At 51.1% G+C, this 27,893-nt stretch overlaps 2 protein-coding genes across 10 annotated transcripts in view; both read right to left on the bottom strand.

Annotated features, from left to right (window-relative positions):
• KCNN3 (potassium calcium-activated channel subfamily N member 3) overlaps positions 1-20,601 on the bottom strand; it is a 195,417-nt gene extending 174,816 nt beyond the window's left edge. For 2 of the 9 annotated variants that reach the window (XR_014842856.1, XM_021088689.2), the window contains exon 1: positions 3,274-4,512. Coding sequence is in view for 2 of the 9 variants with exons in the window: in XM_021088689.2 (XP_020944348.1) it covers positions 3,274-4,185 (912 nt within the window). In the remaining 7 variants the exon portion in view is untranslated. 9 annotated transcript variants of the gene reach the window in all.
• The window catches only part of PMVK (phosphomevalonate kinase), a 57,810-nt gene continuing 44,668 nt past the window's right edge, over positions 14,752-27,893 (bottom strand). Inside the window, exons 5-6 of the transcript XR_014842722.1 lie at positions 17,208-20,671; positions 14,752-15,667 (exon numbers count right to left, since the gene is read on the bottom strand). The gene's annotated coding sequence lies outside the window, so the exon portion shown is untranslated. The remainder of the gene's footprint in view (positions 15,668-17,207; positions 20,672-27,893) is intronic.

The raw sequence follows: 27,893 nt of genomic DNA, 5'->3' as shown, positions 1-27,893 counted from the left end.
CTTTTGCATGAACTGACTCTGCTCAGAGGACATGCCATGTTCCTTCTCAAGAGAGCCAGGCCTGGGTGGTGAATTCCTCCCCCAGGGAGAGACATCCGCCAAGACGGGCAGACAGGAAGGTCACGGCAGAGCAAGGAGCAGAGAACTTCTGCTCAGGCACGAGGTTAGCAGTCATCACTTGGGGAGAAAAAGTGTGTCCCTCTCCCCATGACCTTTGAGGGAGAACTGCCACCATCAGTGCAGAGCCACCCAATCGGGGTGGGGTGCCTGAGGCCACCCCGTCCATCCTCCAGTTTCCAGACGGGTCAGCAAAGCCAATCAGATACACAGAGCTCTCCAGCAAAAGAGACCATCACCCATCTCTCCCCAGGGTCCTCAGAATGCCTCTGGGTCCCCGCCCCCAGCTAATGACTCTTCTTTCTGACATGAACCCTCTTGTCACAACAGAGTCCATTTTGTCTGCAAGGCTGGGGATCGGATGTTCATCTGCCCCACAACAGACCCATGTTTACAGGTGGTTTCCCGTCAGCAGACCCAGTCCCTTCTCAGAACGGCTCGCCTCCAAGATACAACTTTTCTCTCCACTGTCAAGTCTTACTTCCCAAGCTATCAAGGCCCCAACTAATTCTGGAGCCAGAGGTCAATTAACAGAGGAAAAGGACATCTCCTTTCCTCTCCTCGTCATAGAAACAATAACAAGAGGTCCTTATGGAGTGCCTTACACTCACTCCCTTGACAGTGGGGGAGACAGGCTGGCAGAAGCTACATGGCTTGTCCAAGATCACACACTGGAGGTGGCAGAGCTGGGCTTCAAACTCTGGTCTGAGTCTTTAAAACGATCCTGCGTGCCTCCAGGAGAGAAGAGGGGAGAGCTGCCCTATGCCCTCCTGACACCCAGAAAATACTCGTTTCATGATGAGTCAGTGTCAAGGTGGATAGATGATGGAAGGGCGGGGGAGCAGGGGAGCCGGTTAAAGCGAGCCCTGCTCATCACAACCAGTACCCACCCCAAGTGCACAGGAAGTGGCCCCCTCACAAGCTGAGGCAAGCAGGATTTTCCCCATGGCTGCCCCCTCCATGCTTCCATCAGCCAGAGGGTCATCAATTTAAAATTAGGTGAAGCCTGGCCCCCTGGCTCACCTCTCCCTTCCTTCCCATCAGAGTCCGCTTTCTCTGGCTCTAGGAAAGCCCCTTTCCCTGAATTCCCCATTAGGGAGGCACCTGCTCCCGGTCCTTTCCTGCCCAGCAGCAACCCTCCCACGGCATTAAGACAAATGTGCGTAGACCATTCCCACCCCCAGGGGCTGTCTCTGGGAAGGGCCTTCCCTAAAGAGATCTGACCAGCCGGTTCACTGAAAGAGAGGGAACTGGTCCTGCCCCTTCTCCCCACCCCACCCCCGGCGCTTGGACCTTCATCTGTTTCCCCAGCATGGGCTCCTGGTCCCCAGAGGGTGCCTGGAGGGAGCTGGGGTCGTACCTAGGGCGGCTGCCAGGCCTGCCGAGGCTGGTGGCCCCCCGCTCCTGGAGCGCTCAGCGGGAGAAGGATGCGAGCAGAAAGACCCACAGATTCCGAGGCTCATTACAGGGAATGACTAAGTGAGCTGCGATTCCAGGGGAAACCCCGCTCGCTCTGGCTCACTGAGGGGCTGAAATCCTGGAGCTATTTCCAGGAAGGCAGCTTCCAGGAGCTGCCCTGGGCTGAAGCAGTCCTCTCGGAGCAGCCAGGTGCCTGGGGGACCCTCCGCCTGGAAGTCTTGATCCTGGCTCTTCAGGTCGTCTGACAGGTCTGCCCCACCCCTTCCCCAAGCGGGTACATCGGCCCATCCCCTGCTGGAGCGAGTGAGCCAAAGGCTGGGAATGGGGGAAATCCGATCAGCACCTCCTAGGTTTTTGCGGCTGGATTTCAACAAGGAATGTGACAGTCTCGCAGCAGCTGTGCCCAGCCTGAAACAAGCTCTATTTGAAACCTCCAACAGCTGAACCCCTCCCAGCTACCCGCTGGCCAGCCCAGCCACCCCCTGCCCAAAATGACAAGTAAGTAGAGAAATGCAAGCAGCAACAAGCATGCACACACACACACCAACAAATCAGGGGTGAAGTGTAGAGTGGGAAAAAAATCCACTTGCCCAGTAACTCCCCAGGTCTCCAAGCCTCCCAGCTCACAGCAGGAGGGCTCCCAGCCAGCAGAGCTTCAACAGAAACCCACCTTCCTCAAGCCCCACTCCCTTGGAGGACGCGATTTCCAAGCCCCCTCTGGAAGGGAAACCCCCTCCTTCGTCTTGAGACTGGACCGAGGCTGGAGCAGTGGGGCCAGCTCCCCCGCTAAAGCTGGTGCCGCCGTTCTCCATCGGGGAGCGCACTCACACACTCGCGCACACACTCATCCTTATTTATCCCCAGAAGAAAGAGTTGGGGTGGGAGGGGAGAACTGGGGCTGAGCCGGGGGCGCAGGCTCTCGGGGACGCCCAGGAAGCCCTGTCATGCCATCCGAGGGGGAGGCACTACCCCCACCCCCAGCTGAGGCCAAGGTGGCGCCCATCTGCTCTGCCTGGGTAACACCTGTAGCCATTTTTATCAGGGGATGTTTACGAGGCAGCAGCAGGTTTATTCTGAGTCCTCTTTCCTAAGGGAAAGAGTCGCTGATTTCCTCAGCCTGTATTTTTACCCCATGCCCCCAGGAGACTGGAGTCACGGGTGCTTTTCTCTTTTGCCCTAAGTCTCTCAGGAAGGAGGAGGGAAACAGAAACTTGGGAAGAGAAGGAGAAGACAGAGAAGGGGCTGGCATGGAATCCCCACCCCCTCCCCAGACATTTATTTCTTTTTTATCCTCGGGGAAAATGGAGTGGAGCAGGGGAGGGGAGGAGAGGAGGGGAAGTCACAGAACTGGCAAGCACATCAAGGCAGAGTGTAATTAATTGGTGCGTTAAGCTGCTGGGTTATGCTTTAGTACGAGTGAGCCGGGAGGAAAGATGATTTCTCAGAAGGGATTCTTTAATCCTCCCTAACACAGAGTCTGCAAATGAGACACAGCGTGTGGGGTGTCCGCCCCCCCCCCCAAGAAAGCAAGGAATGAATTCTCCCAGGATTAAGCAGGAAAACCATGGGAAGTTGAGTGTTCAATATAACGGAGCCAATGCCTCTCCCCACCACCACCACCACCACCACCACCATCTCTCTCTCTCCCCCGATCTCTCTCATCTCTCATTTCTCTCTCTCTCTCTCTACCTACATATGCCTTTTGTTCAAGGTATAAAGAGAAACTGCAGCCCCTACCTTTGAGTACAAACCCCAAGAGAGCTCGGTCTCTATCACCATAACAACAATTCCAAACATCCCAAAAATCAGAGCATAGTCACTCAGTCGCTTCCTCTTTTCAAACAGGGCCCTCCTGTGTCCCAGCTTATAGCCAATGTTTTGGTTTTTCCGCTTGTTGGCTTTGGGGAAGGTGGTGCTGCTGGCAGTGGTGCCGGCATGCTGGTGGTTGTGGGTGGCGTTGGGGTGGTGGAGCAGGGTCTGATGGGCATGGTTGTCCTCCCGGGAGGAGATGATGATCTCGGGGGGGTTGCTGGGGCTGAAGAGCTGGAGGGGTTGGCCCTCAGGCTCAGCCTCAATGAGGTTCCTCCGGGAGGCGCTGAGGCGGCTGAGGGGCTTCATGACCCCACCGCTGTACTTGCAGGAGCTCATGGCGATCTCCGTGAAGGGGTTGCTGTCCCGCCGGTGCACCAGGGGGCTGGCCTGCCGGTGCCGGCCGCCTCCACCAGGCCCACTTGTGGCTGTGGAACTTGGAGAGTGGCCAAGCAAGTGGTCATTGAGATTGAGCTGGCTGCCTTGCCTGGAGGAAGGGTGGAGGATGGCGGTGGAGTTGGACGAAGGGGGTGCCCTGAAAGCAGTGGGAGAGGAGTGTAGCAGGCCGGGATGAACGGGCTGGCTCTGGAGTTGGGCGAGCTGAGACAGGGGATGCGGTGGCTGCTGCTGCTGTTGCTGCTGCTGCTGCTGAAGCTGCAGAGGCTGAGGCTGCAACGGGGGTCCCGGGGGCTGCTGGGGGGCTGCTGGTGGTGCCGGCGGCGGTGGCGGCGGCGGCGGCTGCTGTTGTTGCTGCTCATCCCCGGAGGATGGACAGGGGCACTTGGGGTCTTCATCCAGGTCTCCCACCCCGGAGTCATGGAAGTGCCCAGAAGTGTCCATCTTGGGGCCTGGCTGGATTTCCTGCAGCACAGCCCCCCACCCCAAAGCCACCCTTGCTCCAAAGATGTCCTCAAAGAAAGCCAGGCATCCAAGCTCCCCCACCAGAGTGTCTTGGCTCCAGCCCTCTCTCTTTGGCTTGCTTCGGTTCTCTGGGGCTGCCTGGAGTCCAGACGCTGCCACTCAAGAATGCATTGTACTGGGCACGGAGGGAGAGCAGGAGGGGCGCTTGGAGAAAGAAGAAGAAGGGGGAAAAAGAACTCTGTCTCAGGAGGTGGTCCTCCAGGAGCGTGTGAGGCCAGGCTCAGCTTCACTCCTCGCTGGCTCAATAGCTTCGCTCTCCTCCTCCTGCCACTGTTATAGGGTAAGCCAAGCCCACTTATTAGCAGCTGGTCTCATTGGCTTGGCTTAACTCTCCAACCACCTCCTAACTCCGCCCCCCAGCATAGGCTCCTCCCCGGAGGAGGGGCCTGCCGCGCTCCGCTCCCTGCCCTGGCGGCAGCGCAGCGAGGGCTGGGAACTGTAGTTTCCGCTCGCCACCCTGGAGCTGAGCGGCTGCCCTCTTTCCTCTGACAGGTATGGCAGAAACCCGGCAGCCCACGGCGATCCGGGATGTAAGCGCACGAGGGGGCGGGGGGCGGGGAGGAGGAGCCGAGGTCGTCCTACGGAGGGGCGCTATGCACCCGGATAAGGGGTCAAAAGGCAGGAAGACAGTTATTAATGGCCAGGGTCTGCCATAGGTTGTTTCACACATATTATCCAGCTACAACCTCCAGACACCCACGGAGGTGGGCATCGTGTTGCCATTTCACCAACTGATGCTCAGAGATACTGAGCAACAACCTCAAGGTCACAGAAGCAGAGGGCATCCACATCCAACTGACTCCAGGTAGACAAGCTCACTGACTGAACTGCCTGCAGTACGTGAGCAGGAGCATCTGTTATTTCTAAGCCTCACATCAACCCTATGAAGATGATGTCATCACTCTCCTTTTACAGATGAAACCCGTTTTTAAAAAAATCACTCAGGCACAGATATGTAATTTGCCAGCTGTCACCCTGTTTGTAATTAAGGCTGCTAGAATTCCAACCCGGGTCAGTCTGACCCCGCAGTTCCCATACCATCTCCCAGGATGCCATTCCATGATGATGTTCAGGGCAGAGTGGTTGCTCCATAAATGTTGCTCAAACGATGGATGAGAACGAGCCAGAGAGAGGCTGTGGAGGAAGAACCGGCCTCCCCAAAGCACGATGTGTGACGTGGACTGTGACTCTGGCAGACTTGGAGTCACAGGAGGGTCTGGCAGGAAGACTGAAACCCCCCTGTGGTCACACCCCACCTGACCTGTCCCAAGCAGCTCTGAGAGTCAGAGCTGGGAACAGCTGCTGGCTTCCCAGGTTCAGAGCCATCATCAAGTATTTATTAAGCTCCCACTGTGTGCAAAGGGCGTTCCAAAAGAGATGGGGCCCCAGCTGAATTCATTTCCATTTCTAAGTGCAGCAGACCCACGGGTCAGTGAGGAGGGGGCCGTGATGAGATTCCCCAGGCACACCTGGGGCTTTAGGGGGCAGCGTCTTCCTGCATATCTCCTGTGTCTCCCATCACCCCTTGGCCTCTGGTAGGAAGGGGAAAGAGGAGGAAAGATACGCATATGCAAGTGCACACGACGTGTACATAGGTGTGCACTCCCTGGCCCACAAACATGCACACACGTGCACACATGCAGTGAGGTTCTAAAGCAGCTCTCCTGAATGGTGAGCGCCAAGTGGCCAGGTCATGGAAGGGCAAAGCTCCCCCCAGAGGAGCCCAGGCTATCCTCTGTATGCCAGTTCTCACCTCTCCAATCCTCTATCAGCCCTAATGCCTGAGAGCTAAGGACTACTTGAAAGCCACGTAATTATGACATAAGATAATCTTGATTATTGTTATTATTATCAGTGACAGGGTCACACCCCTGGCACTATAAGTCATAGCTCTGGGGCTCAGACACAAGCCTGGGGTCTTATATATCCTCCCACGCCCATGCTGGCCCTCAAGTACCCCCCCACACCCCACACCCTCGAGCATTCCCTGCCTTCCCTCCCCTTCCCTTCTGTCTTCTTGGTTCTCCTCCTTCCATCCCTAAAAAGAGCCACCTATTTGGTTAAGGCTTCAGATCATATCCTTAGGCTCAATGATTTCCTAATAAATTATCAGTACTGTGTTGTCAGCAGCAGAAATGTGCTGCCAGTATTACTCCTCTCTGCTGGATGCAGCATCTGGGCTGTGGAAAATCCATGTTTAAGGACAGATTCCAGGTCTGGGTATTTCTGTGCCCGCTCCACCACCAATACCTGTCTTCTTCTCAGTTTACCCTTTTGAGCCAGCCTCCTGCCCCCAGATCCCCTGGCCCTTCCAGCTGGATCCAGTGGGAACTGGGAGCTCAGTATGTTGTGCTCACATGGATTGGGATGAGAAACACCTGGGGAGGATTATCTACCAGAGCCAAAGGTTGATTAGAGACTCATCTAGAAAAGGGCTGGAGCTTGACAGCTCATGCCACTGATGCAGCTCACGCCCCTTGATACAACTACCCTGTTAGAATAGGAAGAGAATGGTGTCATGGTAACATGTGGGGCTCTGGAGTCAGACTGCCCAGCTGGAGCCCCTCTCCTACTGGCAGTGGCTGTGTGGCCTTCTGAGCCTCAGCTTCCCACTCCATAAAATGGGAGTGATAAGGGCCCCTACATCCTGCAAGTCAGTATGAGTGGACTATCTCACCAGACTACACATGCAGCCCGGAAGCTGGTGTGCTGGAGCTGGCTGGTACTGGCTCATAAAAGACAGTGATGTGAAGTTCCCTTCGTGGCTCAGCAGACACGAATCTGACTAGGAACCATGAGGTTGTGGGTTCGATCCCTGACCTCACTCTATGGGTTAAGGATCTGACATTGCCATGAGCTGTGGTGTAGGTCACAGACAGGGCTTGGCTCCTGCATTGCTGTGGCTGTGGCGTAGGTCAGCAACTACAGCTCCAATTCAACCCAACCTCCACCTGCCACAGGTGCAGCCCTAAAAAGCAAAAAAAAAAAAAAAAAAAGACAATGGTGCGTATCTCTTCCCAGCTCTATGACCAGAGCTGTCACGTTGATAGTTTGAAATCACCAGTGATGACAGTGTTTACACCACAGGAATGGGCAAACCCCACAAATCAGGGCTGACGTTTTCCTTCATGTCCAAGTCCACACCTTGAAGAAGGGACTCTTCCCTCAAGCAAATCAGGCCTCTTAAGTCTGTCAAGATGAAGGCTGAGGGGGTGTGGTGTAGTTTCTCATTCCAGAGAGTACAGAGAAAGTGAACAAGGACAGGTTCACCAAACCCAGTAAGGTAAAAGTGGCCTTCAGACACACCAGCTCCACATCAGGTGTGCTGTTGCTCTGCCCCTGCCCTCCTTTCCACATTCACTTCTCACCACTTCCCTCTTTGTGTGTGTGTGTGTGTGTGTGTGTGTGTTTGCCTTTACTAGGCCGCTTCCTCGGCATATGGAGGTTCCCAGGCTAGGGGTCCAATCGGAGCTGTAGGCGCCGACCTACACCAGAGCCATGGCAACACGGGATCCGAGCTGCATCTGCAACCTACACCATAGCTCATGGCAACGCCGGATCCTTAACCCACTGAACAAGGCCAGGGATTGAACTCGCATGCTCATGGTTCCTAGTCAGATTCGTTAACCACTGCGCCACGACGGGAACTCCTCACCACTTCCCTCTTTAAGGCCCCAAAATACTTGCTTTTTTTTTTTTTTTTTTTTTTCTTTTTAGGGCCGCACTCGCCGCATATGGAAGTTCCCAGGCTAGGGGTTGAATCAGAGCTGTAGCCTCCAGTCAACACCACAGCCACAGCAACAATAGACCTGAGCTGCATCTTCAACCTACACCACAGCTCATGGCAATGCCGGATCATTAACCCACTGAGCGAGGCCAGGGAATGAACCCTCAACCTCATGGATGATAGTCAGATTTGTTTCCACTAAGCCACAGTGGGAACTCCCCCCAAAATACTCGCTTCTTATAGTTCATCCAATAAGCCACCCTGTATCATATCTCCATGCCTTTACCCATGCTATTCCTTCTGCCTGGCATGCCCTTCCCACACTTCTTCATCTAACGCATTGCATTCTGCCCTTCAAGACTGGGCTCACAGGTCTTCTTTCCGGGAAGTCTCTCCCAAGCTCCCCAAATCCAGAGCAGACCCTTCTTCTGTATGTGCAGTACCCCCGTCTTTATCAAACAGTATAGCTGTCACCTCTTCATGTGTTCTTGTCCCCCTAGACTGTGACCTCTTTAAGGGCAGGAATGATGTTTTCTCCATCCCTGGATCTACAGCTCTTGCACAGAACCTGGCACATAATAGATGCTTGATAAAGATTCATTGAACTAAACTAAACTGAACAGAACTTGAAATCTTGGAGAGATGAATTGGAGGCAAATAAGAGGAAGTCATAACACTTTCCACAGTAAATAATAACCACAATTTCCCCATCAGTGAAGTGAGATAGATGATTTCTCTAAGATCACTCAGCTTTAAAATCATACAATCTATGGCCTGTGGAATTTGTTACCCTCAAACGCAGGGCTGATTGAAAATGGGCTTAAGAAAAGTGGAGTTCCCATCATGGTGCAGCAAAAACGAATCTGACTAGGAACCATGAGGAGGTTGCAGGTTCAATCCCTGGCCTCACTCAGTGGGCTAAGGATCCGGCATTGCCGTGGGCTGTGGTGTAGGTTGCAGATACAGCTCAGATCCTGCGTTGCTGTGGCTGTGGCATAGGCCAGCAGCTGTAGCTCTGATTTGACCTCTGGCCTGGGAAACTTCATATGCCGTGGGTGTGGCCTTAAAAAGAAAAAAAAAAAAAAGTAAGAAAAATAATGACGTGGTTTATATGACTGTCTTTCCCACGAAGCTGTGGACTTCTTGAGCACAGAGAAGGGGTCCAATTTCTTTCTGTATCCTTAGCACTGAGCAGGGTATCTGGCCATGGATATACTCAGTATAGGTTTATCGGACTGATGGATAAATAGGTGAATGAGTGGATGGATGGATGGATGACTGCATGGATGAGTGCATGGATGGATGGATTGATGGGTGGGTAGGTAGGTGGGCAGGTGATGGATGGATGGATAAACAGACAGATGGAGTTTAGACACAATGACAGACAATAGTGGAATTTTTAGGAAAGCTAGTGGTGTTTAAGGGCTATCTTAACCTTCCAGGGACAGACGTAGCATAAAGATCAACCACGCCTCCCTCAGACCCTGGCTGGTTGGGTCAGAGACAGCACTGGGCCGAACGGTTCATTAGCCCACCCAGGTTCGATCATTTTTGTGTTGTTATCCAGAAGCTTTGTTCCTGGATCAATCAATGGAGTTTTGTTTTTTGTTTTGTTTTGTTTTTTTATTTTAAACCCTGGGTTTGCATAGGACTTTAGAATTCCCCAACTGTTTTCACATAAAGTACTCCACGTGCATCTCCTAGTAGCCAGGAAGGCAAGCCAGGCAGGTTCTACTGCTCAACCCTGGACATTCTCACTCCCATAAACCAAAGTGCAGAAAGGTTGAAGTGACTTGCCCAGGATCGCCAGTGAGTCATGGAGTTGAACCTGGATGCTTCCCACCCCTAGACTCATGCTCTTTCGTCTCCATTCGTGCTGCCTGCAATGCCACTCCAGCCCTCGCTGTGTCCAGTCCTTCTAGAATTTCAGGAAGGGTTATTTCAGGAGGGCACAATGCTGCCTCCACACAACGCCCTCCCAGACTCCTGCCCTCCTTCCTGCTCCTTCTCCCTCATTTGCCATCATCTCCCTCTTCTGCATTCCTTTAGCACTTTATTTGTACCTCTCTGGGGATACTTTTCACTTCTGGCTTTGTATTGGCGTCGTCTGTGTACATGCCTTTTCTCCCCTGTTTTTAATTTACACCATAAGCTCCTTGGTGACAGGAGCCTGGGGTGTAAACTGTAAAACACATACACACTCCCACTGCACCTCACCCCACACCCTGATTGTTGAGTCAGGAAGTGAGTGAATTTCTGCACGAGTGAGAGTTCAGGGCACCCTGACCCTGGACACAGTGCCTTCCCCTTACCTACGCCGCTGGCCACAACGAGTGCCAATCTGTAAGCATAGGTCTCTCACCCATTCTTTTCTCTGAATCCCTGAACACCCAGACCCCAAGGTGAGGACTCGCCTAACTAAACCCCACCCATGCTTCCCCAAGCCACAGCAGAAAAAGGGAGACAGGGAGTTCCCGTTGTGGCGCAGCGGAAACGAATCCGACTAGGAACCAGGAGGTTGCAGGTTCAATCCCTGGCCTCGCTCAGTGGGTTAAGGATCCGGCATTGCCAAGAGCATGGTGTAGATTGCAGACGCAGCTCAGATCCCACACTGCTGGCTGTGGTGTAAGCTGGCAGCTACAGCTCCAATTGGACCCTTAGCCTGGGATCCTCCATATGCTTCGGGTATGGCCCTAAAAAGTGGGGAGAAAAAAAAATGAGACAGAACCACAGCACATCTCACCTGCCTCCAGGCTACCCACCAACAGCTCTTCATACCATCTCCTCCAGGATCCTGCTTTGCTGGAAAACAACTACAACTTTTGAGCCTTGTCTCCATCTTGCTACAAAAGAGACATACAGCTCAACATCTCACGCCCTGGTGCATTCACTGAGGGCCTGATCTGTGCATATGCGGTCCCAACAAAACAGTGGGGTTAGATTAGAATCCCCATTCTACAGATGGGGAAACTGAGTTAACTTTTGGAGAAGGCAAATGGCTTGCTTTCGTTCTCAATGGAGCCAAAGAGGACTGTCCACTTGCAGGTCACCCTCCCCACTCAGCCACCGCCACTGGGCTTCTTCCCCTTCCAGAGGAAGCATTCTTCCTGCCTGCCCAAGTTCTCCATGAAACCCCCTCTGACAAAAGGGATGGGGGTAGGTTTTAAAAGAATAGCTCCATGGAGACCTGTCTAAAGGGAGGGTGACGATTCCAGTCCTTGGCCATGGAGAGAAGACAGAGTGGGGCAGGCAGGCAGGGGTGCTGGGAGCAGCCTTGGGCTGGAAATCCAACCCATCTCCCTTAAGGCTGCCACCTTCCTGCCAGTGACCACATGGCATGAGCCTGAGCCTATACATCTAGACCCAGTCATGCCTTTCTTGGTGGTTGTTTTGTGACAATCGAGATACATTTCAAAGTGCTTCTCCTGACCCTTTCTCCATGGCTTTGGTGTGAGAACTTGCTGTTTTGCCCAGATGATTCAGTCCGGATGGGAACATTTATTTGAGAGGTCAAAGGACAAATAAAAAGTGCTGATACAGTATCTGGAAAGAATACATGGAAAATGGGCACAGGGCCCCAACATCTTGTCACTATGATGTCTTGCCAGGCTCACAGAGAGTTGGTTCTAGGGGCACACAGTTTGCAAACTGTAAAGTGCTACCTAGGTAGATAAGGCAAGTGCAAGGACCTTGATGACCTTGGTGGGTGAGGAAGAGCCCATGGAGACCCTGCTTGGCCAATACTCAGCATCTGACTCTCATCCCTGGAGTTGGGGCAGGTCCTAGGGACCTGTCTGCTCAGGGCTAAGTCAGTGGAGAGAGCCCATGGCTGGCCTGTCCTGGGTGGGCGGGTGTGTGGGCTCCCAGCCCCACACTGCAGTGTAGTTGATGGCACCCTTCCCGGCTCCAACCAGAAATTCAGGTGGCATTTCTGTCTGTCTTATCCACTGCTGAATCCCCAGTGCCTGGCATGGAGCATGCTCTCAATTAAGATTTACTGATTAAGGCAGCCTCCTAGTCCCAGTCCCAAAAGGCTCTGAGAAAAACATTATCTCTAACGGCATCCCAAACCCAGAGCCGGCCCCTAAGCTGCCCAAGAGAGGGCCCAGAACCAGGGCAGCCCCAGGCCCCAGGCACGGAGGGGGGCAGCACACTCTGTGGCCCCTGCTGAACCACCCTCCTTCAGTCAGAGTTGAGAGTGAAGGACAGATCCCCAGAGCCTGGCTGGTGACCCGGGCGCGAGCCTTCTAAGCCAGCCGGCGCCTTCAGCCCTTCCCCAGACTCCCGTTGGCCAGTGGCAGCTCAAGCGGGAAGGTAAAGGGCAGCTCCGCGCCCAGCTCCGGCTCTGAGATTGAGGCCCCCCGCTGATGCTCACCCACCTGGGGCCCAGCAACCTGCGGCGGATTTACGAGGAGTGTGGCGACCTCTGCTGGTGGTAAGTGCACATAGCTCTGCACGCCGGGCACCTTGGGAGGCGGAGGGCCATCTCGAACCACCGAAGGCGCCCTTAAGTTTCTTCCCCCTTCCGTGGAGACCAGGAGCCTACATCCGGTGCCAGGATCCACCTTTGTGAACATTTTGCAAAGGTGGCTCCTGTCTGGCGAGTTCTTTGAATTTGTCCATCACTGGAAAAGAATATACTTCCCCTATTATCTGTCCCAAGTGAGCCAGCCTAACAGGCCTGAGAGAGCTGGAATGGACCACAGAGATGCTTAGGTCCCCACCTTACTAGCAAGAGAAAAAGACCTCGCAGAGATGGGAGGTAACTTGCCTAAGCTTACATGTTTAGTTAAGGACAAAGCCGGGACCAAATCAGGGTCCCCTGATGTAGTCCTTTCAAGGCGCCAGCATCTCAGGAGCTTTCAGGCATCCAGGAACACAGCTCAGCACATCTTCTCCCTCCCTGCTCTCTCACTGCGGGCATCCCAAACCAAAGCTCCCAGCTACATCTCCACTCCAAGATACTGCTCATCAATGAGAAAAAGTCCCCTCTCCCCACACCAACATTCACTGGGCAAAGCCCGCAGCCAAGGCCTTCTGTGCCCAGCACTTTGATATGAATAATGCAAAAGGGCAGGCATCTCCCTGCCTCCCTGCCTTTCTTTGCCTTCCTTCTCTCCCGGTAAAGGTGAAAGCCGGAGGGTTGCTATGGACACTGCACTCAGGCGCTCCCTCCTCAGTAATAATCCGTAGCCGCCCTCCCTGCTGGAGTCTGAGTCTCTAATTGCCAAGCCTCGGAGGCAGCAGGATGCCTCACAGGAGGTACCAGGCAGCTGGAAGAGCCCGAGGATTAGATGAGCTAAGGGGGAAGGAGAGAGTGACAAGACGGAAATCACCTGAAATTGGAAGCAGCAAACTCGACCTGCGTAGCTGGATCGACAAAACCAGTGTCGATTTAGCCAGAATTAGAAAAGCGTGTGTGTCTTAACAGGATCCCCATCAAATCCGACACTTAATCACTGTGGCCAGTCTCTCCGGCAGGATGCTGAGGGGAGGGAGGGGGGGAAGGGGAGGCCCCACAGCTGTGTGTGTGAGCAGTGTCTGCAGGAAGGACCTTCACAGGCCTTTTGCTCTTCGATAAGAACAGGCATGGGTCCAGGAGCTTTTCTGAGCTGGACTCTTGGCCCCTCTGCTGCCCCGTGGGCAGAAGCACCCCCGCTCCCCACTGCCACACAGCCCCCCTCACCGATCCTCCCCAGGAGATCGGCTCATTCACACCATTGCTAGCTTCCCCACCACGTGAACGGAGCATGCGCCTCCCCCATTAGGATCCCGCCACGTGACCAGAGGACTGTCACCTCAAATCCTGTCCCTGACGTGAGAACCGGAGCCTATCACCTCCAAGAACATCCCCTCTAAGAGATCAGGACACCGTCATGGCTATTCTTGTCCCCACCCTGAGAACAAAGGCTTTTTCTCCACCATTGGGCTCTCCTTTTTTTTTTTTTTTTTTTTAATGGCCACACCCGCAGCATATGGAGGTTCCCAGGCTAGGGGTGAAATCAGAGCTACAGCTGTTGGCCTATGCCACAGCCGCAGCAATGCAGGATCTGAGCCTTGTCTGCAACATCACAGCTCATGCCAACACTGGATCCTTAACCCACTGAGCGAAGTCAGGGATCGAACCTGCAACCTCACGGTTACTAATCGGCTTCGTTTCCACTGTGCCACAATGGGAACTCCCATCCACCACTGGGCTCTCTCGAAATCAGAACATTGTCACCTCTATCCATGTCCCATGGCTGCCCACCCACACATCAGACCCAGTCACTGAGACCACAAGACTCCATAGAGCCGCGCAGACTCAGGGCCAACAGGAGGGTCTTTCCTCTGTTTTCAGCCCAAAGCCACGTGCTACCCAGGACAGCCAGATTCACCCTCCAGCGCCCCCAGGGGCCACAAGAACCTTTAAAGAGGGCCTGTGGGAAAGCACATGGGGTCCTACAAGTCACTGGAGGTGTGTTGGTGGCTGGGGTGGCCTTCTGTGGGCTGTGCTTGTCTCAGAGCTCAGCCTTTAGGAGGCAGTTAGCCTAGTGGTGCCCCGACCACCACTACAAACCACCCCCTCGGGGGCATTCATGCTGGAGGAAGAGTGTGAATGGACCAGGGAAACCCCAACTCAAACCCCAAAGACGCTTGAGAGAGAAAGATATAGATGATACAGAGAGAGATCTACACACACACACACACACACACACACACAGTCCAAAAAGACTGACGACGGGCGTGATCAAAGATGTCCACATCCCCACATGGACCAATATTTCTCTCATTGTTTAATTTCCGGCATTCAATACAATGAAACAGAATCGAAAGCTCTTTCCCTCCCAGACCCTATAATGGAAATTCCAAGACTTACCTTGAAAAGAGGGCCACAGGGTCGCTCCCAGAAGTGGGTACAGGGCAGTCGGCTAGGCACACGCACTAGCGGTAAGTCATTCTGACACTGACTTCATACCAAGTGGAACTCCAACCTGCACCTCAGGAGAACCACAAATCACTCCCCATCCTGGACCACAGGGAGCTCCAAAGTAGTCCTTACCAAATGCAGGGGGTCTGCTGTGCGGGGCAGGAGGAGACCCAGCCACTGCCAGTGAGACACGGTGCAGTGATGAATTCCCCTGTGAGGGGAGCCACAGCCCAGCCCAGGACTCCCCTTTGCACTCCAGAGCCTGGGGTGAGTTTTTCTAAAGGACTCTGAAGAAGTGGGGAGACCTCAATTTTGGCACATGCTTTATAAGCACAGGAGCTCCATGCAATCGGGTGGACAATCCAGACCTGGCCTCTGCCCTCCACCTTGGGAGTCTTTTCTTGCTGCTCATGAGCTCAGTAGATTCTCTGGGGAGTCCAGAGAAGAGAGAACACTTTCATCCTGCCTGTCACTGGATGGGGGAAGGGAACATGTGGGCTCAAGGACACTCTTTCCATTGCCCCAATACCAGGCCTGGCCCACAGATCAGAAATAGAGTCAACCAGGAGTTCCCATTGTGGCTCAGCGGGTTAAGAACCCGACTGGTATCCATGAGGATACGGGTTCAATCCCTCGCCCCGCTCGGTGGGTTAAGGACCCCGCGTTGCCGAGAGCTGTGGTGTAGGTCGCAGACATGGCTTGGATCCCGAGTTGCTGTAGTTGTGGTGTAGGCCGGCAATTGCAGCCCTGATTAGACCCCTAGCCTGGGAAACTCCATATGCCACAGGTGCAGCTCTAAAAAGCAATGAAAGAAAGAAAGAGAGAGAGATAGAAAGGAAGGAAGGAGGAAAGGAAGGAAGGAATAGAAAGAAAGAAAGAAAGAAAGAAAGAAAGAAAGAAAGAAAGAAAGAAAGAAAGAAAGAAAGAAAGAAAGAAAGAAGAAAGAAAAAGAGAAAGAATAGATTCAACCAACACTTTTGGGGGCATCTACCAAGCCCCAGGCAACATGCAGCCACTTCTCACCGACCCTGCGACCCTCTGCCAGTTGGTTCCTGTTGTCCCCATTTACAAAGAGAAACTGAGAGGTCTAGGGGACTCGCCCAAGATTAAAATAACTGACTTTCAGACTCCAAAACCCCAGTGCCCTCATCCTGGCCATTTTTCCGTCTGGTGTTTGAAAGTCACACTCAGAATGGGACTGAGATGAGACCATACATCTCAGAAAGCACACATGCCAAAAATAAGCCATTATTCTAACTGGGGAGTTTTTCCCACAATTTAGGAAACCTTGCCACCTCTGATTGTCTCTGAAACTGTGTTCCCAGAAGTGAATTTCTGACAAGTTCTGGCAATCTCTGTGGCCCGTCATGGGAGGCCTGGCGAGCACTAATCCTCTTTCTTAGTACAATGCCTTTTTCCTCCTGCAGACCTAGTGATTAAGCCTCCTGGGGGCTCCGGGACCTGGCAAACGTGAGCCCCAGAGGGTGAGAAAGGCCAGCGGCTTCCTACGCGTCACTTCCATTAGAGAAGATTCTGAAGCAGCCAGGAGGGCCAGAGAGGGGAAAGAAGAGAAAAGGAGCTGAGAGCCTGCCCTGGCAGGCCCCGGGATCTTATCATAGCTGCTTCCTGCCCTGTGAGTCTTTGATGGATTGGGTAGGAGGGGGGATTCTTCCACATCTTTCAATAAAGGCCAAGAAGGCCAGCAGCTCCCACTTGCCCAACGGAAAGGTTTCAGCTTGTTGAGATCTCTCAGACCCACAGATCCTGCCCCATGCAACTTCCAGTGTAGAGAGAAAGGACAAGAGAGCAGGAGATCCTGAGAGACTGGAATTCCGGGTCCGAGACGGGAGGAAATTGATTTGTGTGTTATTGGTACTAAGGCTGGAATTTTCCAGAATAGATTGCCAGAGACAAGCAAGCAGACCGCATCTCCTACTTCGAGTTGGACAAGTTCTAACTGGAAAGATCTGGTCTCCCCACAAAGTAATAGCTGTGACATGCTTAGCACAGTACCAGCACGTGGCAGGGGTGCCATACGTGTTCGTTTCCTTCTCACCTCAATTTCCATCCTTGTTGGGAAGCGTTTCAGTGACTGAAAGGGGCCTTTGGTAAATAAGACAGTCTCTGCTACCTGGGTCAAGAATCCAAAAGCAGGTGTTCCCGTCATGGCGCAGCAGAAATGAATCCGACTAGGAACCATGAGGTTGCGGGTTCAATCCCTGGCCTGGTTCAGTGGGTTAAAGGTCCAGTAGTGCTGTGGTTGTGGTGTAGGCCGGCAGCTGCAGCTCGGATTCGACCCCTAGCCCAGGAACTTCCATATGCCAACAGTGCAGACCTAAAAAGACCAAAAAAAAAAAATCCAAAAACTCTAAATTCAATGCATACAAATCCTTTTAGTTCATGCCGTTGCTCTGGAGAGGGACACGGGCAGTCATCCTTGGTTCCAAGGAATGTGTGGCATAAGGGGAGGTGCTCTGACCACACATGAAGTTAGATGGGCCTCAAATGGCCTGGGCAGGGCCCATCTGAGGCAAGAACCCTGCATCCCTGGGGCTCATTCCACCTGGAGGATTCCTGTGCCTCCTTGTCTTGGACCTTCTAAAGATCTTGGAGAAACCGAAGTCAAAGCCCAAGGGGTAGACAGGGCCCACCTCCAAGGCCAGGCTCTGTCATGCAGCTTCCAGGATGTTCTTGGCTACAGAGGTGGCGTCAGCCCCTTGCTTCTTCTCCATCGCCCTGGCCTTGGCCGCTTTGGAACAGCTTTGCCGAGTGATGCACCAGAAAAGAGAAGAGGAGAGATGCGCGTCCATGTGGCAGTTTGTTAACTGCACCAGAAAAGTGATGGTGGGGGAGGCGGTGGAAGTCAGTGACTCAAAGCAGGTTCGGGGATTATCTGCTGTTTTCAATTATCCACGTCCCTCATCACCATGGAGAATTGAGAATTGGGTGTCTTTGCCTCCCCCTCAACGCTGTTGCTGGCATTAGAGACGTGATTTGTACTTGGAGCAACTGTGGATCAAGGACTCAGAATGGTCCCTGTATAAAAAAAAACTCTCCCCAGCCCTGAAATGTCATTAAATGACTCTCTGCACCTGGTATCTCTTCGTCCCTTTAAAAATAGCTGAAGAGAGACATATCTAGGGGAAAGAGAACTGAATTATTGAGCATCTGCGTGGTACTCAATACTCCTTTTGAGCCAAGGAATGTCAGTTCGGAGAGGTTAAGTGATTTACCCATGACTTGTCACAGCCAAGAACAACAAAGCTGGTGCTCCAGCACAGAGCCATCTGATTCCAAGGCTCGTTTCCCCACCCAACCCCTGTCTCAGGGAACTCACACGTCCCTTATAAAACATGGTGGGCCCATCTTGGACCTCCCAGTCTGTGTTTGCTCTGATATTTGCCGCAGCCACGTAAGAAACCCCGACTCAAGAGAGTTTAAAAACAAGGACGCCCCACACACTAACCCCAGAGGTAGGACAGTTTCAGAGGCCATTAATGTGATGGCACGTGTCACCATGAACATAAGTTCTTTCCAACCTTCTCCTCCACCAGCTCCAGCATGTTGGCCACTCCCTTATGGTCGCAAGATGGCTGCAGTGTCTCCGGGAATCCCACTATCACCCTTCAGAGTCCAGAGACAATCAAGGGAAGCACCCCTGTCGTGGATCTCATTTTAATAATGAGGAAAACTGTCCAGAAGTCCCTAGACTCTCCTCCACAGCTCACTGGTCAAAAATGGGTTACGTGCTCAGACCTAAGCTAATCCATCACTGGCAAATTCCATGGAAGTGGGATTACCACGTTGTCTAGTTTGGGGCTGCACACTGATCAGAGGGAGTGTGGACAAAGCGGGGATTCAAGAAAGACGTGAGGCGAGGGCTGCCTCTGCCAAGCCAGCCAGAGGTCCAAATGTACCGCTTTAGAAGGGTTCTTGCCCCCCGTGTGGACCCTGAAGGCATGTGCCAGCTCGGGGTCCTTGTGTAACTCAGATGAGAAGGGGTGAAGCACCGACTTGCACCAAAATGAGAAACTGCTGGCCTTACTGTGAGCTCGCTTATCTAGAAGACACACTTGACAGCCTTCATTAGAGAGATTTGGGAAAGAAAGCTTATCACAGATGTCTTCTATCACATACCAGGGAGCAAAGCCTTTCATGAAACCGAACGGGCCACACAGAACCAGGGTCTTTAATTTCCTGTAGGAAGCCTGATGATTATCTGTCTGGAAATGTTTCCGCTCAAGTGGGGATCCATCAGAGCCAGAACGAAAGAGCTCTTGATATCATCATGCTATAAATTCAGACTCCCTACAAAGAGATGCTTGTCAAGAGAGGCCAAAGAAGCTCAGAGCATCCCACCCACTCTGCTCTCCCCAAATCCCGTCCAGGGTGGGCTGGGGCTCCCTTCAATGGTGAAAACCAAGAGGGTGACCACAAGACAGACGAGGGATGGGAAAGGAAACAGGCAAAGCAAGAGAGACAAAAACACTTGAGGAACAGAAGGAGGCAGAGAGTGAGCCCAAGTGACAAAAAGAGAAGGAAAAGAAAGAAAAAAGGAGGATGGGGCAAAGGGGAGGGAAAGAAGAAGAAACGAGGCAAAGGAGGGAAGAAAGATGAGCAAGAGACGGACAGGAGATGCCCAACCATGATTTTTTCAAGGATTCTTGTTTACCAGCTGGGATTTCCAGCCCTCGGTCCTCTTCTGTAGCCGTCCTTGCTTTCTGCACAGAAATCCGGGGGTCACACACTGTGTTTCCAGCCCAGCAGGATCCAGGTGTTTCCAGTTCCTGGACCAGGCTGTACTGATGGGTCAAGGGGGTCATTATTCAAAGAGGCCTTGAACACTCCTGACTCTTAGTTGAAGATGGAAGAAGAAACAGCCAGGACTCAAAAGAGTTGTTCTAACTTTGTGAGTTTAAACATTTGAACTCACTTCTTATTCTGATTTTTGTGGCTGGGATGAGGACAAGAGTTTATTAAAAAAAAAAAAAAAAAAACCTGTTTATTCCATCTTCCCTCATAGCACATGTAGGCCTCTCCAGAAATAATTCCCAATTTAGCATAAGCTCTATTTCCCTCTATTTGCTGCCTAGAGAATCCCATTTTTTTTTTGGCTGTACCCACAGCATGTGGAAGTTCCAGGGATCAAAACCATGCCATAGCAGTGACTCAAGCCACAGCAGGGATACCAGATCCACCGAGCCACCAGGGAACTCCAAGCGAACTCTTATTCATCCCTCAAGGCCCTATTCAAATGAGCCTTCTTTCTGACCCCTTCCGTGACCCCCTACACCTGCAAACAGGATTAGCTGCTTCGTCTGCTGTGTGCCCCTAACACATTGTAAGGGAACTCTCCCGAAGTACTTCTCACATAGCACCATAATGATGTGTTTATGTTCCCCAGCATCTGAGACAATGCCAGGAACATAGCAGGAACTCCATAAGCATTTGTTGGGTTAATGCATGAACAAATAAACCAATCTGCTCCCCTAACTAGATTGTGAGCTTCTCAACTTGTGTGGAATTAAGTGGAATCCCAGAACTTCAGAGCCAAGAGCGCTTAACACCCACCTAGTCCAGCGCTTGAATATCACTGTATGTTTTTTTACACATGTGGACGAGAGAATCTGATGATCGCCAAGCTCTTCTTCCATCCCTCGAAGGACTCTTCTGATCTATGCCAATGTGAAGCCATCGGAGGGGTCCAGTGTTTTAACTTATTTATGTTTCTGAATGTTCATCGGAAAAGCTTGCTCATCACAAAAAGTCTGGAAAGAATAGAAGACAATAAAGAAGGAGAAAAATCATGCATAAACTCTCGACTAAATCAGGTATTGTTAAACTACGGTTACCAAAGGGGACAGAGGGTGGGGGTGGGGGAATGGATTCGGGGGTTGGGATTGGCATGTGCGAGCTGTGGCACATGGAATGTCTGGCCAACGGGGACCTGCCGTATAGCACGGGGAACTCTACTCAACATTCTGGGATCATCTATATGGGAAAAGAGTCTGAAAAAGATGGATGTGCGGAGTTCCTGTCGTGGCTCGATGGTTAACAAATCCGACTAGGAACCATGAGGTTGCGGGTTCGATCCCTGGCCTTGCTCAGTAGGTTAAGAATCCAGCGTTGCCATGAGCTGTGGTGTAGGTCCCAGACGGGGCTCAAGATCTCACATTGTTGTGGCTCTGGCATAGGCGGGAGACTACAGCTCCGATTGGACCCCTAGCCTGGGAACCTCCATATGCCGCAGGAGCAGTCCCAGAAAAGGCAAAAAGACCAAAAAAAAAAAAAAAAAAAAAAAAAGGGAATGGATGTGTGTACATGCATAAGTGAATCACTGTATTTGTACAGCAGAAATGATCACAACGTTGTAAATCAACTATACCTCAATAAAACTTTAAGAAATAAAAAAAAGAAACAAATCAGGTATTGTTAATGTTTGGCATATTCCAGTCTGTTGATATGCATTGTGTTTTCCATACAAAATTGAGATTATGGCATATACTGGGTTTAGAGCAGTTTTAAATCATATGTACCTGATTTGGGGCGGGGGGGGGGGGGCATGCCTGTGGCATGTGGAAGTTCCCAGGCCAGGGATCAAACCCATGCCACAACAGTGACCGGAGCCACAGAAGTCACAATGCCAGATCCTTAACCTGCTGTGCCACAAGGGAACTCCCTGATTTTTTATGTTCTGTTGAAGGAAATCCCACAGATACATTAAATCCCATCTAACACATTAGTATAATCCCACTTACATGGCGTTTTTATTAGATAATGTCATGCTCTCCCATTTTATGTCTATAGTTTGCTCATTATTTTTTGGAACTTGTCAGTTTCTGGCCATTAAGCATCATTGCTCTGAACCTCCAGCAAGTATGTAGCGTGGTTGGAGATAAACCTTCCAATAGGAGCATCATCTGTGGACCCCAGAAATGCTGTCTCGGCCAGCTTAGATGCAAGCGAAGATAATGTGTTCTGGAACCTGCTAGCTGACCCTGAAGGTGGCTGTGGTGATGATGGCACCACTGGTATATGGATGCCTGTGAAGTGCATGAGCTCCAGGAACCAGGACCAGACCTGTCCGGTTGCCATGAAACACCCAGAGCCCAGCGCAGGGCCCGGCACACAGCAGGTGAATGAATGGATGGCGCCTGGCTGGGGGATGGATGAACCAGGCTCAGATGCCTTGCTGGCATCTCCGCCTTCTCTATGTTATACTCCTTGACTGCAAAACAAGCCTCTGGGGAAATCTGGGAATGGTATGTGTTAGTGGAGGGGGAGTGTTTCAAGTCCTTGGACTGCAGTGCTGCCCTGCAGCAGCCAGACCCTGTCCCCAGCTGAGCAGTAAAGGGAACAGACAGTGATGAGATGCTGAGTACAAAGCTCCCCTAACTCCCAGTGTCCCTCGAGAGTCTCTCACACCCACACCTCCTGCCTCCCCCTCCTACCCATGTGTGTGCCTCTCAGCTCTCATCTGGGGTAACCGCCAGAACAGGCTGTTTGGACAGATAACCCGCTGGGTGAGAAAGAATATAACAGGGCTTTCCCTGTCATCCAAGGAGCAGCGCTTGTGTGCTGGCTGTTCAAACAGCAAAGCAGGTAAGCAGGCCTGAGAGCATCTGTCTGTCCTTCACTCCACAAACAGCTCTCAGCACACACACCCCGCCCCCTCCCCACCCCCCATCCCCACCCTCACCCACTGGGCCCAATACCCAAAAAGCTACTGTGATAATGGGTGTGTCCATCCTTGAGGAGCTCGCCCTTATGTCCCAAATAGGCTCTTGCTGTTTTTTTTGTTTTTTGCTTTTTAGGGCCGCACCCCTGGCATATGGAGGTTCCCGGCCTAGGGGTCCAATTGGAACTACAGCTGCCGGCCTACGCCCCAGCCACAGCCACGCCAGATCCTTAACCCACTGAGTGAGGCCAGGGATGGAACCTGCATCCTCATGGATCCTGGTTGGGTTCGTTAACCGCTGAGCCACGACGGGAACTGCCCAAATAGGCTCTCGATTTGAGCCTCCAAAACCATCCCTTTGTCCCGTGTCCCCATCTCAGGCAGAGAAAGCCCCATCACCCCCTCCTCACATTGGTGATGGGAACGATCCCAGACACCTGCTTCTCCTGACCCTGCTGGTCCAGCCTCATAAACAGCTTGCAACACCCTCCTCCTTTTCTCTCCACCTTGCGAGTCCAAGTCATGACCTTAACACCTCCTAACTGGTCCAGCTGCCATCTCTCCAACCCACGAACCCATCCTCCACATGGCAGCAGAGAAATCTTCTGAAAATGCAAATCTGATCCTATAGCTGCTCCTCGGCTGAAAACCCCATAATGGCTTCCCAGAGCCCTCAGGGTAGAAGCCAAAGCCCCCTCTCCTCTGACCTCACTCTCCCACCTGACCCCCAACATCATCCTCTACCTCCCCCACCCCCACTTGCGCACACCCACCCCCACTGGCTCTCTCCAGCTCCTCAAAGAGCCAGTTGACCTCACCACTCACCATTCTCTGCCTGGAATGCCACCAACACCTCCGCCCATCATCTTCTCTCCCTGGCCACAAACTCCTCGCCAGTCCCTAGAGTTGGCATATAAGCATCACTTCCTCCGGGAAACCATCTTTGATCCTCAGGTTAAAGCAGGTCCTCTGTTATTTGCTCCATTAATACCCTGTACCTTTCTTCCCTGGCACTGGCTCAACTGTAACCAAATGGTACATGTTGGTGTCCCCCACCCCAAATCCCGCTAAAACAGAAACTCCAAGGAGTGAGCTTCAGGTAACTGAGGGCCTGGAGCACAGACGTTTCTCCAAAACACTGTGAAGTGACAATTATAATAGGGGTTGTGACCATGGAGGGCAGAAGAGGCACCTGGATCAACCCTGGAAAATGGATGGGGCTGGGGGGTATTTCCTAGGAATGGTAAAGCTGGAGCTGAGTCCTCAAGGATGAGGATTCCTGAGCCAACCAGGGGCAGAAGTGAGGAGATGCTCACTTTGGGCAGAGAAAAAGCTTGGGGGAATCACTTTGGAGAAAGTGAAAATAAACCCTGATAGCTTGGGGTCGCATGAGTGGAAGAGTACTTTGAGAGATGGCTAAAGAATTAAATAGGAGACCGATTCGAAGGGTTTTACAACCAAGAATGTAGTTTGATAAGGGAATGGAGAGCATCCAAGGACTTAGGCAGGAGAGTGACCTTATTAAAAAGCACATTCTGACTACAGTATGAAGACAGGATAGCACAGGATCAAGGCTGGAGGCAAGAAGATAATTTGGAGGCTTCTGTAGTAATCCAGGGTGCTGATAAGGGCCTAGACTAAGGCAGTGAGAAGAGAAAGAGAAGAACGTAGGAAATTAAGAGAGGCACTTAAAGATAGGGTTAAAATAAATAAATAAATAAATAAATAAAGCTAGGCTTGACAGGGTTTTGTGACAAGACAGATGAAGAGAGAGAGAGAGGGTTGGGAGTGTCCAATCATGGCTCAGCAGAAATGAATCTGACTAGTATCCATGAGGATGCAGGTTCGATCCCTGGCCCCACTCGGGATCTGGCATTGCCATAAGCTGTGGTATAGGTCAAAGACATGGCTTGGATCCTCAGCTCCAGCATTGCTGCGGCTGTGGCACAGACTGGCAGCTGCAGTTCTGATTAGACTCCTAGCCTGGGAACCTCCATATGCCCCAGGTGCAGCTGTAAAATAATTAATAAATTAATAAATTAATAAATAAAAAGAGAGAGAGGGTCAGTCCCAAATTCCTGTCTTGAGCAGCTCACTGAAGGCACATTCTCCAAGATAAGGAATGCAGGAGGAAGAAGAGATCAGGGCAAGACGACGGTACACTACTCATTCGACATGCTGAAATTCAGGTGTCTGTGGGCCAAACCAAATGCCCAGGTTAAACGGGCCTGCAACTCAGGAGAGAGAGAGGCCAGTAGGTGTGAAGTTCAGGGCACCAAAGATTTATCAAGCACTTGGAATGAAAGGTTGGTGCTCAGAAATGTCAATATCAGAGAGCATTAAGAAAGAATGGAGTTCCCCTTGTGGCACAGCAGAAACGAATCCAACTAGGAACCAGGAGGTTGCAGGTTCAATCCCTGGCCTTGCTCAGTGGATTAAGGATCTGGTGTTGCTGTGAGCTGTGGTGTAGGTTGCAGACGCAGCTCCGATCTGGTGTTGTTCTGGCTGTGGCGTAGGCCGGCAGCAACAGCTTCAATTAGACCCCTAGCCTGGGAACCTCCATATGCCATGGGTGCGGCTCTAAAAAGACAAAAAAAAAAAAAAAAAAAAGAAAGAAAGAAAGAAATATGCAGGTGCTATAAGGACCCACAGCAAGTTTCTTGGATCATCTGCAAGATCCAGGCAATTTCCTGAGGACAATGATGTCTGGTCTGAACACTAAAGGATAATAGCTGTTGATGCAAGGCTGGGGTCTTGGGAGATAAGGCTGAAGAAGCAGATAAAGACCAGGCTGTGGAAACCTGCAGTATCATGCTAGGCACTTGGAATTTAGTCAGAAGTTATTATGTAGTCTTTGGAGTGTTTAATCAGAGCACTGACACAGTCAGAGGTCTGACCACCTTGGGAGGCAGAGTCAGACAGAGGAAAACAGACATGGCCATCTCCCCAACAGCCACTGTCCCTCTTTCTCCTTAAAACAGAACCCAAGATTTGTTCAGGTACTTTATCTCCCATGTGGCCATATATCTCAGAGAAGGAGAGCCACATCTCCAGTCCTGGGGATTGAATCCTATTTGGTCTAATGCTACCATGGTGATCCCATTTCCCTTAACAGTGACTGGTTGAGGCGTGGGCAAGGGGTAGCCAACAGAATGAGAAGGGGAGTCTGAAAGAGGCTCCTGAAAAAGTTTTCCTTGATGCTGGACATTGTTAAGTCTGTGTGTGATACCTGAACCTATGGAAGCTGTCCTAGGACCACAAAGGGAGTTAGCTTGAAGAGAACTCATGAGGATGGCAGCAGAGCATAAAGATGAAAGGAGGCTAGGTGCTTGGTAGCATCACTGAGTTGTTGACTCAACCAACTCTAGAGCTGCCTCCTTCTAGTCTTAGCATATGACTCATATATATGACCGTGTTAAAATGTGACCCCTTCTGCTGAAGCCCACTTGGATTGGGTTTTCTGTTATTTTGAGCCAAAATTATCATCACTGACACAGAGGGAAAGAATAGAAGCCATGACACTGGTCAGGAGAGCCACAGACAAGACTGTAACAGCCCAGAGGTTGTGGTTGAAGCTACGTATGTGGGTGAGATGTCCTTAGGAGAAAGTGTATGAACTACGTAGACTGAGAATTTGGAGGGGAAAGAACAAGATCCTGGGAAACAATAACTATAGGACAGGTCAAGGAGGAGAAACCCACATCAGAGACCCAGAGACATGGCTAAAAATAAGTAGGTGTGAGAGAGGAGAGCACAAAGAGCCAGAGAAAGAAAGGGATTGACAACAGCATCCAGATACTAGAGATGCTGTCTAGACAGAAGGTTGTAAAATGCTCCTGACCACAGGAGTTCACAGATGACAGTAGTGAGAGCTGTCAATGGGGTTGATGGAAGGGAGAGTGATGGTAACTTGATTGGAGTTGGACAGAGACAAATGAAAGTTAGGAAAGTTAAGCTGATAATACATTAGTGACTCTCTTCTTAGAACCTGGTCACAAAAAGGAGAGACTTACACACAGAGAAGCTAGAGAAAAATGCAAAGAGGATGGATTAGTTATTTATTGCTGCATAGCAAATGACCCCCAAACTTGGTGGTTTAGACAACAAACATTTATAATCTCAAAGCTTCTATGCGTTAGGAATTGGAGTGCAGCATAGCTGTCTGGTTCTGGCTCATGGTCTTTCAAGAAGTTGCAGTCAAAATGTAGTTGGCTTCATTTTTTTTTCAGTCTTTTTTCTGTGTTTCATTTTGGGTGTTTCTATTTCTCTGTCTTCAGGTGCACCAGTACGTTCTTCAGCAATGTCTAATCTGCTGTTAGCGCAGCCAATAGACTTTTCTCGGAGCATTAGTAAGCTATGGGATAATTTTAATTGGCCTAACACATGTGTAATTTGAGTCTCAGGAAAAAAAAAAAGAGAAGAAGGAGAACAGAAAAGATATGTGAAGAAATAATGGCCAAAAATATTCAGCATTTTATGAAAATTGTAGACTAATAGAACCAAGAGTCTCAATGAATGGCAAGTACAAGAAACATGAAGAAAACTACAGTAGGGTACATAATAACCAAATGGCTCAAAACAAGTGCTAAAGAGACTCTTAAAAGCAACCAGAGACTCCACATACAGAAGAAAAAAGATAGCAGTTCCCTCACGGCTCAGTGGGTTAAAGATCCAGCATTGTCACTGCCGTGGCTCTGGTTACAGTGGCAGCACGAACTCAATCCCTGGCCTAGGAACTTCCACATGCTGTGGGCAGGGCCAAAACAAGAGGAAAAAAGATAAGCATGATATCAGACTTCCTGTCATAAACAATTCAAGCCAGAGAATTATGGAAAAACAGCTTTAAAGTACTTAAAGAAAAGCACGGCAGACTATGAATTCTATAAATATCTTACAAAAATGAAAATAAAACAAAGACTTTTTCAGATATACAAGACCTAAAAAATTTCATCACCAGGAGACCTGAACTATAGTTACGTATGTTAAAGGAAGTTCTTCAGGCAGAAGGAAAATGATACTTATATTAGGGAGAGAGAGGGAGAGGAGTTCCCGTCGTGGCACAGCGGAAACGAATCCAACTAGGAACCATGAGGTTGCAGGTTCAATCCCTGGCCTTGGTTAGTGGGTTAAGGATCTGGCGTTGCCATGAGCTGTGGTGTAGGTCACAGACATGGCTCAGATCTGGCGTTGCTGTGGCTGTGGTGTAGGCCGGCAGCTGTAGCTCCAACTTGGGAACCTCCATATGACTGCAGAGTGTACGGCCCTGAAAAGCAAAAAAAGAGAGACAGAGAGAGAGAGATCTACATAAAGGA

This window comes from Sus scrofa, chromosome 4 (assembly GCF_054392235.1).
Source record: "Sus scrofa isolate SSC_HxYL_T2T_F1_AM1 chromosome 4, Sscrofa_HxYL_maternal_Yorkshire_Landrace_v2.0, whole genome shotgun sequence".
NCBI classification, from domain to species: domain Eukaryota; kingdom Metazoa; phylum Chordata; class Mammalia; order Artiodactyla; family Suidae; genus Sus; species Sus scrofa.
The sequence above is the reverse complement of the archived record's forward strand: the minus strand, read 5'-3'. Positions and strand labels throughout refer to the sequence as shown.